At 36.5% G+C, this 17949-nt stretch overlaps 1 protein-coding gene across 4 annotated transcripts in view; it reads left to right on the top strand.

Moving 5' to 3' along the window:
- The window catches only part of Map3k2 (mitogen-activated protein kinase kinase kinase 2), a 93439-nt gene extending 82881 nt beyond the window's left edge, over positions 1-10558 (top strand). For all 4 annotated transcript variants that reach the window (XM_063258828.1, XM_063258830.1, XM_063258832.1 and 1 more), the window contains exon 17: positions 1856-10558. In XM_063258828.1, the coding sequence (XP_063114898.1) occupies positions 1856-2081 (226 nt within the window). In that variant the 3' untranslated portion in view covers positions 2082-10558. The remainder of the gene's footprint in view (positions 1-1855) is intronic.
- Positions 10559-17949: the final 7391 nt, after the last annotated feature.

The following is a 17949-nucleotide window of genomic DNA, read 5'->3' on the forward strand; positions in this document are numbered from 1 at the left end:
GCTTTTGGATTGTCCCACCTCATTTTCCCCGGGTTTGCTTTTGGTGAACTGGATGTCAGGGGTCTGTGTCTTCTCATTCTGTTTTCTTTCTTTAGTTTTATTCCTGGGATGATGCTTGTAAATTGCCTCTGGTAGGTTGCTTTATTGCTAGTATTTAGAAGCCTTGTGACTATGTCTCAGAGGTATCTTCCAGGTGTAGCTGGTTTTTAGGTTTTGAGTCTGTTTTAAGATACTGTATCTTAAATTTGTTGGGCATGAGAAGTTTGTACTAGCCTTTGGTTCTTTGGCACTGTGCCACAGTATTTTCTGTGACCTATAGTCCCAGTCTTGTAATACCAGGAAGAACAGCTGTTTAGAATAATTGTGACAACATTATCTAGAAAATGACAAACTTAGCTAAATATTAAATTGCCATCTTTAAACATATGAACTAGATTTGTAGTATATAACAAAATCTAAAACAAAAATCATATGCAGTATACAGCCCTTAATATGTCAGTTTTGCCCTCAGGGGTAAAAACTTAAAATGGATTAGGGAAAAAATTGTCAGAGAAGTGGAAGAAGAGGAAGAGACTAGAAATAAGGATGGAGGACGGGGGATCATGCTAACTTTGGGGAACTGGTACAGAAGGTTGGAGGGAAAGAGAGAAGAAAGATAAAAAGAAGAGCAGAACAAGACCACAACCACAAAGAAGTTTGAAACCATGTTCACACTCACATAAAAACAAGACCAAACAATGAAGGAGAAAAACAAAAATAAAACTGCAACTACAGCACAAAACAATACGAAGAGAGAAAAAAAAAGTCCACTTTCAGCTTTGTCTGAGCTATCACTGGTTGACAGTGTGTGGAGTCCCAATCCATGTTAATCTATCCTAGCAAGCCAGCAGTAGCTTTTGCATGGGGATTGTGAATAATCTCAGTGAGCCTGCACTTGCCAATTAAGCACAGACTCATTAGGCCTGCAGTTGACTTCGTACCTTTTGTGGGCCCAGCTAGGAGCCACTAGATGGAGCAGACAGCTGCTCTGAGTTCTGAGCTCAGCTAGCCCCTCTCCTCCATGGTTCCCTGCCATCTCTTTCTTGTGTGGGACAACTGAATCCTCAGTACTCACCACCAGCCAGTGCAGTGCTTCACATCTGCTGCTTCTCTCCACTGCTGCATCTCTCCAGGGGCTTCTGGTGTTACCAACTGTCACTATGTGTCCACAGGTTTGAACCACTCCTCTCCCACAGTGAGTCCTGTCTCAGGGAGAAGACACTGCTGGCTACTTCCTTCTTCACTGAAGTTTCTCTCTTCACTCTCTGGGGGATTCAGTTTTTGCTTTAGATCTTTCCTAGGTCTAGGGGACCCACTTCCCTCTTTATTGTCTTCCTCACGTTGCTATTTTCCAGCATCTGGATAGCAACTCTCAGAGAGGCTCTTTTTCTGCTTCTTACCACTCTGTCATCTTCTCTCCTCCCCCTGACAAAAGTTATTTTTGAGGAAGGTTAGAAAATTACATAGAACAAAAATAATACAATGAGTAATACTTTTGTGTAACATATAGGTTAATATTAAATTGTGGTATATTTCCACTGATTTATATATCTAAAGTATAATTTTATGTCCTGATCATGTCTACCCTATCCCTTTAGTTCTGGGGATAGAACCCCAGGCTTTAACACAAAAGGCAAATGCTCTACCGTTGAGCTACAGCCACAACCCTAATTACATTTTAAGGAAATGTGAACCTTGAAGTCAAGTCACAATTAAATACTTATGGGCTTTACTCCTGTTTCTCATGTTCTGGCTTAGTAGTTTTCTTCTCTAATGTTACTGCTTTTATAATGGATTTCTTTTTGTTTCTTTTTAGGAGCGTAGCTTGTACTGTAGTAGAAATGCTAACTGAGAAACCTCCATGGGCTGAATTTGAAGCAATGGCTGCCATCTTCAAGATTGCCACTCAGCCAACCAACCCAAAGCTGCCACCTCATGTCTCAGACTATACTCGAGACTTTCTCAAACGAATTTTTGTAGAGGCCAAGCTGAGACCTTCAGCAGATGAACTCTTAAGGCACATGTTCGTGCATTATCACTAGGAGCTGGTGACCTGTCCTGTGCCTCCACCCAGCTCCCATCTGTTTGTTCACCTCTCTCTCACTGCACTTTTCTTTTTTATGAAAAAGAGAGATGGGGGAGGAAAAAGACAAGAGGGAAAGTATTTCTCTTGATTCTTGGTTAAATTTGTTTAATAATAATAGTGATGTAAATTTTTTATATTTAATCTTTTTTTCCCCTCACAAGAACTTGAAACTTCTTTTTTAAAAAATTTTTATAATGTGCTGATGTGGTTAAGAGAGATAAAGCACTTTAGTACATAGTCACTCTTTGTAGTATAAACAAATCATTTGGAATACCTAAAAATTATAGAGTGTTCCCCAGTATCACAAATTGGTGGTGATGGGGAGGTGTGGAAGAGGAGGAGAAAAAATAATGTACAATTTGTAGTTTTTAGTGATAGTATTTAAAATAGTTCCTCATTTGTGGAGTTGAGCCCTAAACTTAAATTTAGGGTAGGTACTCAACCTAAAGAATACAGGATCCTTGTTACCTGTATTCTTTAGATCTTAACCTCTGTCTACCAAGCTTTTTGCTCAGTAGGATTCTGGGTAGAAGATACAGATTTCTAAGAGGTATGTTTATTGTTAATCTTAACCATATAGTAAGCAAATACACAATAATAGATCCATGTTACTGGAATCTGTTAACCTGAGGGATGGCTTTCTGCTTAAATTTAAAAAGGGTAAAATTTATTTTAAAGCAGATAAGGGAACTTAATGAATAAGTCCACCTAAAAGGCACAATTAGTCTCATAAAGTGTCTGAATAGAAAAGACCACTTTTTCCAGTAAACAAACGTAATGAAAAAAAGAATTAGGTGTTGATTAGTATATTTTAAACTGTTCTTTACTTTAGGGGAGAATGTCTCAAAATTAAGGAAATTGAGAAATAATAAAAATCATGTATACTATTTTCCTATTTCTAGCTCCTGATTTTCCATAGGTAACAGCATTTAGGAATTAGAATTCAGCCTGCTAGAATGTTAAAGCTAGTGGCATGATATGAAGCTCTTGTTCTTGGAACCACAGAATTCTAAAGCACTTCAAGAAATACAGTGTGTAAAACAATAAGATAGGAGTGGTTTTTTTTTTTTTTTTTTTCATGTGTCATTTGGCAATGCCTGGAGACATTTTTATTTGTCACAACTGGAAGGTACTATGGCATCTAGTGGGTAGAGGCCAGTGGTGTTGCTGAGTAGCCTACAGTGTATGAGAACAGCATTCCTACCCCCAAGAATTGTCTTGTCCCAAATGGGAAAACCATTGAAGTTGAGAAATCTTATGTAAAAGCTAGTCCCTACTGCAAACTGAAAATGGCCATTTACAAACCAGTAAATGCAGAAAACCAAATTTTAAAAAGAAAGGCTATATCACAGAATGAGGACTTTATTAAGAGCAGGTACCATTACTTTCAGATCATGGGTGAAAGATCTCAACAAACAGTATGTAGCAATCACTTCTTTTCTATCTCCTTATAACACCCAAATCAATAATTCTTCCATTTTAGAAACAAAATGAATTTGAATACTGAGCCTTTTGAACTCAGTATTGGTATATATTCTTTAGTTGAAACTCAACTCATAATTGTAAGCAAAGAAAAACATATCAGAACAAAATGTTCACTACCAACAGGAAGGCTAAAATTGTTGGATTTCTGTGTAAGGTATCAACTGAGGGCAGAAGCAGCTGAGAAAGATCCTGTCGTATCGCATAGCATCATACTACTGAAAAAGTCTAGAAAATAGTTTTCTGGAGGGCCCTAAATGTGATGCCTTTTAAATGATTCGTAAGGGACTATTTTCTGTGCAAGGTATGCTCTCTTATAGACATTTAAAATACTTTGTTTTGAAGTTAAGTAGTCTTAGTTTATCCTGTAAGGTCCCATCTGGCCTTCCTTGTAGGAATATTTGAAATTCCACTAGCTAGTTTGAGAAGCTAAAGCACAAAATTAATCATCAATACTTGTCCCATTTTCTGAGTATCAAAGGAAGCAGCTTGCAAAGAAGAACAGTAATTAGGTGCTTCCTCTCACTAAATCAACTGCCTAATCATGCTGGAAACATAATCCCCAAGTGTGTGGATCTGTTATACTTTCTTTATCTTTTATGGGTGAGAACATCTTTCTACTTGAACAGAATTACAGTGTCTGGACCAGTGTGCTTTTCTTTTGTTTCTTTGTCTTGCGTGATTGTGATTTCCCTTTAGCTCATTTTTGGTCTGTCAGGGTAACCGGCAGTGCAGAGAAGGCAAAAATGCTCTCTAGAGAGAAGCCTGAGGAGACTTGTGGAACTCAAAGCAAAATTGTTTGTTTTTGTCAGTCTCCTTTTCTGAGTGGTATAGAAAATTAAAGTACCTGAAAAGAAACTGCTACTTTATAACTGCTGCAGAAGACATTTGCTTTATAAAAAAATATTATTTGCTATGGGAAAGTAATGTTTTCTATGTAAAGACTTAAAAGTAGACTAATAGTTTATAGAGTTATATAGAATATGGTGTGAATTTATTTCAAACAAGTTGTGAAGGTACCAAAAACCACAATAAAAGTTGGTATATAAAGATAGTACAAGAACTAAAAAGCTTGAAGTATGGGGTGGTGATATGGAAGACCAAAAGAACACTTTAAAAACAAGAAATTGTTGTAAGGAAATACCTTTATCAGGGGAAATTAAATATTACACTTCCATTTTCCTCTTTCTAATCAATAGTATGGATTAACAAACCATTTGAATTTTTTAAGATGACTAATATATTTTGGTTTTTAAATGCACAGCTGACCCTTTTGTACTGTAATGTTTCTTTGCTGAGGCTGGAGAATGGCCAGACTGCTGACTTTGTGCCTTTAAAATGCATTCTGCTTTGCATTCTGCTTTTGGTGCTGGAGAAGATTCACTAGCAGTCTCATGTGCTTTTCAGGAAGTATCTTTCTACTTAGGTCTTGAGAGATTCAAAGTGACATGGTAGGTTTGGGCCAAATGTAAGATCTTTGACATTGTGAAGTATATTAAATAAAAGGATTGAAAAATATAGTGGAAATTTTGATGGGTTGGTAGTTATTTAAAATATATATAAAGGTAGACAGACTTTAAAAAACCCTGAAATTTTTCAGTACTTTTCCTTGTTTATAAAACATTTTTTAACTTAAAAAATCACTAGGACTATTGCCTTAAAAAATTTTAAAGGTACAGTCACCCTTATGTGATGTAAGAGATTGAATATTGAGGCACAAATTAAAACTCTGATTTCAGAATAAGTTGAATTGGCTTTCATTTGAAAGTCTTTACCTGATTCCCAACAGAAACTACATAAAAAGAGTGAAAATACTTCTTTAGAATAGCTTTCTGCTCTTCTGGCTCTGACACAGGTCAGGTTAGATATGTAGTATTTCTGAGATGGAAGTTGTAAGATACGTGAAATCATGAAGAAAATAAATCAAATCTGAATTATTTAACAGTATGGCTAAGCCAAATTAAGACTTCTTGGCCGACAGCAGCTTGTTGCACCAACAGTTTTATTTGGGGGTCTAGAAACCAGTCCTTGATAAAATCATGTGGTATCAATCACATCTACAAGTCTCTTTGTTTCTTGAAAATAGGGTTTCTCTTCTTCATTTGCTTTTCGGTAATTGTGACCTACTGTGTCAAGTGTGAAATTCACATCCTTGGAGAGGTCACAGTCCAGGAGGAATATGGGCGAACAGTTACTTTATGGCAGGCCCTAAATCAGAAAGTTCAGCAATGATTTTCTAAAATGTTACAGTTTTTTTTTTTTTAATGAAGTAAGGGGAATGACATTTTGGCTGTTACAAACCAAAATGTCAATAAAAGGAGGTATAGTAAAAGTATCCCCAAATTTAGGGGGAACCCCTATGATGAGACAGCCTCTTTCTTCTCAGGACCTCTCTTATTACAAACCACAGCCTCTATTCAAACAGTCCCAGGGATAGCAAATATTTATTCCATAGTACTACCACCCCAGCAGTCTTTTAAAGAAAAAAATTTTCTTTTGGTCTAAATTGTGAAAAAAAAAAAACCTCAAAAACATTTAGTAGAAATCAAACTCTGTCAACAGTGTTATTTAAGCTAAGCATAGGACTGTTTCTTAAGACCATATTGTTTATCTTTAAGTTTTGTGGTCACTTTATTTATTTGAATTTAAGATTGGTCAAATGGTAACATAAAGCAGTTTAATTGTTGGTTTTTAGTAGTGCCTTTTTCTCTGTATGCCTTACTTTTATTTTATATTACTAATTCAAGTTACCCACCAAAATGAAGATCCCCCCCCCTCCAAATCAATTAGGCTTCAAGAGTTTAGACCACGTGTTGGCCCCAATGTTTCTTAATGGCTGCTTCCTCCTCCTGCCCTTTTCTACCTCTTTTTTTTTTTTTTTTTCAATATTAGTAAAGAAACATTAGTGTTTGGGATACTAGATTCTCTACTAGTCTTAAATAAGCATAGAAAGAGTTATTCAAAATAGGCATAGTAAATTATTTTCTGGGTTGATTACTTGACTTTCAATCACATTGGCATCCTCCAGGTTCTTTGTATATCCTGGTTCAGTTGGGATATTCATACTAGAGCTAGAGTAGTTAATTTTGCCTAAAGAGACAGTAAATTCTCATCCTTAGTGCTTAACATTTTGACTCTAGCTTTTCTGTGATGTGTGTGGTGATAGTGGTGGGGTGTGTGTGTGTGTGTGTGTGTGTGTGTGTGTGTGGTGTTTGAAGTTGAGTGAGAGAAAAAGGAAAGAAGAGGGAGATAGGAAGGAAGGAAAGAGAGGAAAAACGTACGAATATTCAGTTAGATCAATCCCTGTTCTGAGAAGAATAACACGAAAATGCATGACCTACTGACCATTAATGAAAGTAATCATCCTCTAGTGAGAATGCCAGTATGTTTTCCTGAGTAACTCGTGTAAATGATTTTTATTAAGGGTACTTATTGTAAATTGCTAAGCTTTTGGTTGCTAAAAGTAGACTAAAATCCAATTTGTGTATGTGTATTATAATGAGCTTATATAAAATTCTTAAATAGAAAGTAATTGATCTTACATAGTTCTTCATGAACTCTTTGGAATAGAAGTCCTGCCAGACATTATCTAAACAAGCTTCCTTAGCTTACCAAGTATTCTAAAGGAATTCTCTTATACCTCTTTTTGGTTGGCTAGGGAATGTGTGCTGTGAAAACACTGTTCCTACTTCATAGTTCTCTTTAGCTTTGCTTGGACTTCTGCCATGGCCTGGATAGGATGCCATAATAGGTCTGGGAAGTATCAGGGTCACCCATCTCTCTTTGTTCTCACTTTTGGGAGGTGTAGATTCTAATAAGCTCTCAGGGGAGCCTAGAGATTCTTTACTTGGTCAGAGTGGCAGTGGTCAGGGTTGACCATGGAGGTGGGGGAGGAGTCATAGCTCTAGTAAAGAATAAATTGTATCTGTTGCCTATATACAGAATCATATAATTCTTTCATGTTTTTCATAATTGTGCATTGACAGTCATATAGTATTTTTGTTAATAACAAAGGCTGTCAGTGAAAACTGTTATTCTCTCTGCTTAATGACTTACTTGTATCACAGTCTGTGTTATCAGAATCACTTTAAACCAAAGCTTTTATATTTCTTGCACACATAGCCAAAATGATTAGTCCTGTTACATCTGACCACTTGTAAGCTAATAGCATAAAAATGGTAAAAGCAGGTACCAGTAGAATGTGATCCCAGTCTATCCTTCAAGGAAAGGAACAGGTGCTCAGTGTTTGCATTTAGATATGCAGAATTTACTTCACATATAAAGGAACTATATTGATACTACATATATTGATACTACATACTTAATTAACTCATACTTGTGCCAATCTTATTAATGTCACTTGACCATAGATGCATGTGGATATGTGGTCATGTCTGATGCTCAGGTTGGTGGCATATTTTCTCCCTAGTGTCTTAACGTGTGAACTTGTGTTTGACTTGAGGAGCATTTCAGGAAAGCTTTGAAGAAGAGGAGGTTATGGACTGATACCTGTTTTGTGCCATAGACACTTTGGAACACAAGGAAGCAACTGTCTTTAGCATATGTGCAGAATTGTCCCCAAATAAGGATTTCTGAATCTCTTAATGCCAGTTGGGAAGAGTAAAGTTTATGACTATCCTGAAAAGCACTTTTTGAGTTCACTTACCTAATATATTTTAGAACTTTTAAAAAACTATATGTAACCAGTGATGATTTTGGCATTAATATTACTTGATGGGAGAGATGAGTAACTAAATTAGATGTTAATCTCTATCAGATACTTAGATTCCAGAATGGATTTGACATATTCTCATTTTTCCAAAGAATTTTTTCCACCTGGAAATAAGAGAGGATTAGTGGAAGCATTTGAGTTGGGCAAAAGAAAGTGGGTCAGACCCTTGCAATACACATTTTTGATTAATAGAACAGTGTCTAGGTACAAGACTTCTTTAAACAACCTATCATTTTAATACAATCTTAATTAGTAAAAGGTTTACATATTTTCTATTGCTGTTGGTTTTTAAATTTGCTACCCTGCATTCTGAAATATTATAAAACTTAATATGAAAAATACTTTTAATGTCTGCCACTCTTACATTTCACATGGTTCTTTTTATTTATTGTAAATAAAACTTGGATAAATTTGAAAGTAAACTTTTAATTGCAAACTGCGATTATCAATTTGTAAATTTATCTTTGACTTAATGTACATTTTTAAATGTAGCCACTAAGTTCTCTGTATGTAACCTATTGATTTTTCTCAGTAAACATTTTTAATCTCATTTGAGTGCTGGCAGTTTATAATTATCTGCAAAGGTTTTTTTGTTTCCTAACAAGTTTGACTTTTTTGCACATTTTTGAAAACGTTTAATTTGTACACTGATTTATTACTCTGACCAATAATTGTTTAGTGTATGAGCATCGTGAATGCGTGCATCAAACTACTGTCTGTGTCTCTTGTTTTAATTTCAAGACGTAGCCATCAGTTACTAGACTGCTATGACTAACTTAGGTGGACCTTGCTTTTACAAAGTATACGTATCTATGGTTCTGTCTTTGTTGAAGAACTCAGGAGTTCAACATTACTTTCTAATTTTATAATGTATTCTAAAGTCCATTACTGAGTTGAAAGTATGCTTTGTAACTCTGTGTATCAGGGGATGTGTGTTTGTGTGAAGATGTCTTTTTCTGTTTGTAGGCACATATATGTGTGTGTATATATATATATCCCTGTAATTTCTTACTTTCTTTTCATTTCTACATTTTTATGAACTTGTTTTATAAGGGTACTATGTAGTTAGGATAAATATATATAAAAGCTTTCTGAGAGTTTATTTACTATATGAATATATTTTCAGCTGGCTGATCAAAAATATTTTTTTAATTTTGTTGTAACCATTTAAGATGTATTTGTATTTCCAGATTTGGACACAAGTTGTACTTAGAACTTGGTTAAAATACTCTTGAAAGAAAGTCATGGAATTCTCTTTTGACAATTCTATGAAATGCAAGTTAGAAAAAAAAAGGCTTTAAGAAGTAGCAGAAACACATAGGCTTTTCAATTCTCAGAGCTGTGAAAAAAAAAGGTGAGAAACTAAATTGCTTTTATGTTAAGATACTTACATTTCCAGTTGGTATAAGCTTGTCCTACTGTTGTTTTTAAATTTTCCTTTATTCCAAAAGATTTCAACTTCCAGTTTTTTCTTTACTGAGCAAGGTCAGACTGGGCTTATAAAACAGTAAATACTTTGGCATATGTGATTCTTTATAATGGAGTATGAATTGGTTTAGAAATGTCTAGACCCTACTGTTGTGTCTGTTATACTGTAATATGTGTTTTAAGGAACTGGCAGAAAAAGAATTGGAAATTAGATTTCCAATCGGACAGTGTTACTATATTCAAAGGAAACTTTGTTTTTAATATGCAGTGCCACGTAAAATTTCTTGTGTTAGGAATAAAGTCCACTGTTAAAGTTGAATGTCACTTGTTAAAAGGAACCAGTGTGATTAGAACCTACCAGAAGCCAGATACAGTGTGGTATGTGCCACATTTCATGCACATTTTGAGTTTGCGTTCATGCAAAATTATGCTTGTAAAAATGTACAAAATTCTTGAGTTTTATAATTTCTATGTACTTTTTTGGTGTTAAATAGCTTTTTAAAAAATCTAATATAAAAAGAAACCATGTTTATATTTTGTTAGTGATCAATGACTTTGTTTATATGGAAATTTGTATATTGTTGGCACTCATCTTTTGTTTAGATTTATCATGCATGAAGGCTTGCAATAATTAGCACAATGAAAGTTGCTTTTTCTTACATGTTCATTGTTTTATTTTTTGAAAGATTGTGGTACAAAGGCTTACTCTCAGTAACCTTCTGGACTATGGAATGAATATAAATGAATGGCACTTTGAGTGTTAATAAAGCTGATATTTATTTCCACTGTGATTGGTTTGTCCAGATTTGTTTTTGTTTGTTTTCATTTTTTGAGACCGAGTCTTACTATGTAGTTCAGGCTAGTCTTAAGCTCATTATGTAGCCCAGGTTGACTTTGAATTCAAGGTGATTCTCCTGCTTTAGCCTTCCAAGGGCTGAGATCACAGGCGTGTACCGCCATGCTTGGCCAGCACTTTTTTTTTTTTTTTTTTTAAATTGGTACCAGGGATTGAACTCACAATGGCCTGCTTGCAAGGCAGGTGCTTATGCCACTGAGCTAAATCCCCAGCCCCCCAGATTCTTTTTCTTACATATAATATGTCACAGATGTCCCCTCTTGCTTAAGTTAATCACTCTATGGGAGACAAAGCATATATGCACCTACAAACACAGAAACTAAACCACATCTCTCCTGTATTTAATCTTACAATGTCCTACTCGACTAATGTATCTTTATATGGACATACAGGTTACCTACTCAGAACTTAGTAATGATTAAAACCAAACACAAAGCCTATTATCCTACCTACTGAGTAAAGAATGGTCTCTTACATAATATTGGGGTTAATTTACATTAATAATTTAATACAGAGGACTACTTCAGGCAAATCAAGTCTCAGAACAGCTTCTGGCAGAAGCCATTCCCTATGGTTCCCAAAAGCTACCTTTGCTGTCTTTTTACACTGTATGCAGTTTGGAAATGATTGTAAACTTACAGTGGGCATTTACTTTCTGTGCCAGTTTGGCTTATGTTACCTAAACCTAACACAGACCTAGAGAGGAGATGGGGGACCAGGCTGTTGGTGGAGCCAGAATAGAAACTGCAGAGATACACGCCGTGTTGATGTGGCCATTGGTAGTCAGGCAAGCAGCTCAGCACCTTCCCGAAAGGAATCCTGTCTAAGGGTGTACATCTGATGCAATTGTGACAGACCAGGGAAGACCCAAACTAGGCAGATGGGTTTGAAGCTGACTGCATTATCAAGAGTTACTTTGGTAAGAGGATCAGTGTACTGATAGAGAGATAGGTACTGATAGATTCTGCCAGCCTGGGGCTTATCTCTAACATGACATCTTCCCAACTTGGTGCTGGGCCCAAAGAAGTGACTTATCTCTCCTAAGAGTAACTTCTATGCTCTCCTTCTAGTTCCAGAAATAAACCTCCTGCTCCCTTTTTGTGCATGCATTTAGCCCTCTCCAATCCCAAGATTCCACAACTACCCGCAGCCCCCAGTCAATCTTTTTCCTGTTATGTGCACGCAGATGCTCCTTCAAATCAGCTGCTGAGATGTCATTTTGCCCACTTGTCAAAAGCCAGACCTGATAAAAGTTCTTCCACTCCCTTGTTCTCACCGAGGGTGCCTACATCTCTTCTACAGCCCTCCCGTGCCTGCAATAAAGGCCTGTTTTCTAATTTCTTTTGTCTATTGTGCCAAAATCTTGTCAGTATAGAGACTTGTATTTTTGCTTTGTTGCTGATTTATTGAAAAACTTCTTTTGTTTCTGCTTCCTAAAGCATTTTAGTTTCTGGTTTTCTTACCACTCCTGTAATTTTCTTTCTCATCTTCTTCCCCTTCTCTATCTCTATTCCCTTCTGTTAAACATTTTTAAAATCTCTACCCCAGATGTTAGAAACTGGTGACATAAGAAGGAGGAACAAAGTGTTATTGTTGATAGCTTCTGACTTGCTGTAAAGTGATCTCTCTTATGAACACAATGAAATTATCCATGAAAACACTATCATAAAATAAAATGTACCATAAAAATCCCCTTTATTTCACTTCAAATAATGAGCTTCCATATAATCATGGATAAACATTCTGGTGATTTAGGAGCTTTTTATACTCTAAATAATGGTTTCTTATTCTATGAAACTGTTGTAAAATCAAATGTGTATCTACTAACATTTTTTCCAAAAGAAATCTGTTTTCACTTTTTCCTCCTACTGCCTTTATCTTCCTCACCCAAAGCAGTCCAGAATTCATCAGAAAGCATTTTTAAAGCCAGTGGTATATCAAGGCTTAACTTAAAAAACAAAACCTTTTAATTCCATTTTAATTACAGCATCACTGTGTACTTAGCAGTTTTAGCTTTGGATGTACTGTTTGATCCTCATCCTTGTTCAGATGGAAATAGGAATGATTAAGTTTGAATTCTTTCCCAGGTGACAAAGCTGCTTCTGTTCATAAAGGTGGCTGATTATTTTTCACAAAGAAGCACTGTCTCAGTAGTCAGTTTGGAAATACCAGTGACTCCTGTAGACCTGTAGGAGAAGAGCTTGCCATTTTGTCCTATTTTTGTGTGACCACGTTTTATGTAAGTCACTTGGGAAAGAAGTGAACTTAATTACTTTTAGAAAGTTTTGGTTGTCTGTTTAGCATTCCTTTTGGGGATTCATGATTTATGGAACAGTAATGTCATTTAATGCTGTGTGCTATTTTGGAATCCTCATTAGCTTTTAGACAGGGTAAAAATACAAGTTCATCTAACTTGAAATTACACCCAGTGGCATTAGAACATTACAGTCTCTCCAGAAAAACAGGTTTAATAAATTATGGCACCAGAAAAAAAAAAAAAAGCCTTAGGATCGTTGTGTGTCCTCTGACCTAGCAATTTTGTTTTCCTTGTCCTTTTGAGAGAGGGTTTTTCTATGCAGTTCAGGCTGGCCCTGAACTTACTATGTAGCCAAAGCTGGCCTCAAACTCAGTGTTCTTGCCTCAACCTTCTAGTGCTGGGATTATAGGTGTATGCCACGGTGCCCAATTTGAACTAGCAATTTTAACATTTAAGAACAAATCCTGCTGGTCATGGTGGCACATGCCTGTAATCCTGAGACTAGGGATTACAGACACTCCTGAGAAGGCAGTATTGCCAAGAGTTCTAGACCAGCCTGAGCTACACAGTGAGCTCAAGGCCAGCCTGAATTGCATAAATTAAATGTCCTGTAATGGGATAACAAAGTATCACAAACTAGGTGAGTTGTAACAAATAAGTTGTCTCAGTTTTGGAGTCTTAGAAGTCCAAAATCAAGGCATTGTTAGAGCCATTCTCCCTTTGAAATTTGTAGGAAAACCTTCCTTGCCTTTTCCAACTTATAGTAGGCTCAGGCATTTTTGGTTTGTGGCAGCATTATTATAATCTGTTTCCATCATCACATGGTGTTTTCCCTCTGTTTTTGTCTATCCATTGATACATTTTCACTTTTTTTTATAAGGATACTGCAGAGGCTATTTTATTTTATTTTACTTTTTAAATTTTATTTAAAGAAAGATAGAACATAACAAAATGGGCAGAAATAATAGTACATACTTCCAAAGAAAAAAATAAACAGTAATAAATCACTACTTAATGTTTACATATTATCCTCCCACAAATAATTGTTCAAGATACTAAAGTGGAGCATATAAATAGGAATTCAACCAGGGAGACTGCAAACAGTTCTGTTCAACTATCCAACAAAAACTAAGTAATATGGCTATCGATTCTATACACTTAGACATGTATGTATTTATCCATACCTTCATTTATGTTGAGACCAAACAAAACATAGCAGATTAAAATCATTCTGAACAAAGCTTAATAGTATTGCTGGATTTCACATCGTGACACTCTGCAATCAGCACTGGATACTGTAGTGCCCCTTTTCCTTCAATGTATTTGTTCATTTCATCATGTGTCATAAGATCAGTTCTCATAAATTGTTTATAGGTTTTATGCAAGCATGAGTCTTAACATGTATTTCTATCCTTTTTTTAGGGGGAGAAACAACAGAACGGCAGAACAAAACATATTCCTACAGACACATAAAACTAAAAAGATACATAAAACTGCTGTACAAGTTCTGTCATGGTTGCTGTGCTATCTCTTGTTATCAACAGAATTGGCTATATCATCAGATAAAGTATAATTGAATATATCAGTCCATTACAGAATTAATAGTAATACAACTTTTTAGATAGTGTAGAGCTAGAAAAACAGGTAGTAGTCAAGTCAGAATGGGTATCAGTGAATTATTGTCATTTGCAGTATAGTTGTCTATACTCTCTGACTTGATATATCAACTGATCACTTTTGAGTAAAATCTGTCAATAATCAGCAATCCAACAAATCAGATTTAACTAAGATCAGTCAAGATATAACAGTATAAGGCATACAGGGATCCGGATTAAGTTAATAGGAAATTAAAGATGACCACTGGGTTATATCCTGATATCTTCGGGACAGCTGTCTGTGCCCTCAGATCCAGTGCTTGTATACAAACTGGGACAGAATAAGTTCCATCCAAGCAGAGTGGTGTGAGTAATATGGGTTTTAATTCCTGATATCCTATTAGCAATATGTTTTGCTGTCTTTTTTTTTTAAAGACGATTCCTCCCCTTTCATGCTCCCAGGATGTACTTGTATTTTTAGTTCTCCCAACACATTCGGTTTTATATTAGGGGGGCAACCTGCTATTTACCTAGGTGTTTCCAAACCTTCTCACTCCTAGACTTGTTCTCTAGTTGTATTTCTTCACTTATTAAAGCCTGTCTTTTCAACCTAACCGTAAGTTCTGGTCTCTTTGCCCCTATTAGTCTCTGGTTCCCTATCACATCAAGTTCTGTTTTTTCATATTTGATTTGGTCCATGTACCCTTCTTTAGGTTAATTATATATATTCCCTATAAAGAACATCTCGGTGGACTGTACTTCTTGATCCACTCAGCCTGTGATTCTCTCTGTGATTCTCTTTTTTCCCTTGTTAGTATATCTAGGCCATCTGTATTAGAAATTATATCCAACCTTCTCTGCCTAATTTCTGTTGTGCTCTTTTTCTGTCACTAGTTATCTGTTTGTCTTCTTCATTTCGCTTTTTGTTCCATTCATTGGGGCCTCTCTGCCACTGTTCCTGAAATCTTGGTGCTTTTCCCTCTCTTTAGAATGTCCTGTAGTATTCTCTGGAGAGTTGGATTGGTGGTTGCAAATTCCTCCAGTTCCTCTTTATCTTGGAAGCATCTTGTTTCTCCATTAATTTCTAGGGACAGTTGTGCAGGATAGATCAATCTTGGCTGGAGGTTATTTTCTTTCAAGGCTTTATTATTTTACCCCATGCTCTTCTCGATTTGATGGTTTGTGCCAAGAAATCTGACATAATTCTGATAGGCTTTCCCTTGTAAGTGATCTGTTTCTTGTCTCTGACAGCTTTTAATATTCTGTTCTTATATTGGATTTCTGGGATCTTGATTATTATATGCTTGGGTGTAGCTCTGTTTTGGTTGTAGGTGGCTGGAGTTCTGTATGCCTCATACATCTGAGTATCTTTTCCTTTTCCTATGTTTGGGAAGTTTTCCTTAATTATTTCTGCGACTAGCCTTTGAATTTCCTTTGTTTGTACCCCTGCTTCTTCATTCACATTCTTTATTCTTAAGTTATAGATCCTCTTGTCATCTTGTAGCCTTTGTATTGTTTCTGCTTGTTTCTTATTTTTAAGAAACTTTTCCTTTCATGTTCCTACATTGCAAACCTGTCCTCCATTTTGGATAGTCCATCCTTAGTTTCTTTCAAGCAGTTTTGCCAGCTTTCAATGGAATTTTTAATTTCCTGGTAATCTCTTTGAATCTGCTTCATGTATTCTATGTTTTCTCTATTTTCTCCATCAAATAATTCTCCCCCTCCTTTTTTTGTTCTTCCATTCTTCTGTTTTTTTTTTTTTATTGAGAGGTGCTTAGCATTTCTTTAACTATCCTACTTATATCTTGCTTTATTTGGTTAAATACTTCACTTTTGAACTTGTCTATGAGGTCCCGAAGATATCGCTTTATGTCTATTGATGCCTTGTCTGATATTGCATGTTTTCTGTCTTCATTCTCCTTTGCTTTTACCTTTCCTGGATTAGTGTTCTCAGGACTGGGGACTGAGGACCCTTTCTTGTTGCTCCCTCTTCCATACTTTTTGTTCCTTCCATACAAGCATATATAAGAAGCCCAGTGTCTTTCTTTGTTGGTTACAGTTTGTTTGAATCGCCCGGCTAGGTGTTCCCACCCACTGCAGTATACTAGGGAGACACAGTCCAGGACAGCCTATGATGGAGCTGACCCTCCAGGTTAGTCAACCTGCTGAAGGCTTCACTGCGTTAGGGTACATTGCGAGGCATAGGGACTTGATTTGGCCTAACCTATTGGGTCTTAATTCACGGCATTACCCAGGTTGAGTGCACTCCACCAATCCTGCTTGAGAAGGGAGTAGCCAGTTGAAGTCACTGCTGCTCCTTGTTCTAGCCTATCTGCCTGGTCCCAGAATGTTATCTGTTGGTGCTCCCCCTTCTTTATGGAAGAGTTTTTATTCTGCTCACTCACCACAGGTCGATGCAAGGTTCCCCACTAGCTCTGCTCTCAATTCAGTCCACCAACTCGTGCCCTTGGTGTGAACGCCTCTCCAGTGGGTTGAAACTGGCGGGCTATCCCAGCTGTGCTATTTCAAGCACAGCAGCGGCAGCGAGTCCAAGCAGGGAGTTCAAGTGGCAGCGCTGAGACTGTAGCTGTTCCAATCATATCACCAGGACTGTATTCTTAATTGGCTTTTCTCAGCTTAATTTGTTCCTGGATCAGGAGGGTATATCTCCCTCTGTTTGGGACTCCCCACACTGTGTATTATTTTTGGAATCTAAGTTGACTATCTCAGACAGCCTCTGTTGCTTGCTGTTTTCTATCTGCCATCTTTGGGACTCGCAGAGGCTATTTTAAATGTAAACAAAAAGTTAAATTTATAATACTAGTAACTTTTAACACTGTTCAAGGATGAGACCAAGAAGCATACCCTGTTCCCATATTTAGAAGGCTATGAAACTTAACAAGTCATGACACTCCAGGCGCCAGCTACAAGATATGTGTAGCTCAGCCAGGCAGAAATATTTTGCTTACTTTCAGGTCCCAGAGTTACCACTTCAAGGACACCTCTGCCCAATCTCAGACAATTATTGATTTTTCCTCCAGATTATAGTAACCTTGTTTAATTTGTGTAGAATAAATCCTGCCTAAATGTGTAACCAGCTATAGATTATTATGTTATCTGCTTTTTGTACTTCTTTCTGAAAACTTATATAAGTGACTGTTAACTTCAAGTCAAGGCTGATGATTTGGAACTGAGATTCCCATCATCCCACTAGCATAATAAACCTGTATGCCTTCCAAAGTTCCTCTGCTGCTGTTGTCTTCTGTTTGGTGTGGCACTGAATTCCACAGCAATACTAGTCATTAAATTAGGTCTCACCTTAATAGCATCACCTCTGTAAAGACTTTGTGCCTAAATAAGGTCACATTCTGATGTACCAGGAATTAGGACTTTAAAATACTTTTTTTTTGCAAAAAAGGGGGGACGCAGTGTGGGAAACCACCATGCTGTTCTCTCCCATAAAAGCCCTTGTCA

The sequence above is a fragment of the Cavia porcellus genome, unplaced genomic scaffold (assembly GCF_034190915.1).
Source record: "Cavia porcellus strain 051 isolate PalLab524CR breed Dunkin Hartley unplaced genomic scaffold, mCavPor4.1 scaffold_12, whole genome shotgun sequence".
NCBI lineage: Eukaryota > Metazoa > Chordata > Mammalia > Rodentia > Caviidae > Cavia > Cavia porcellus.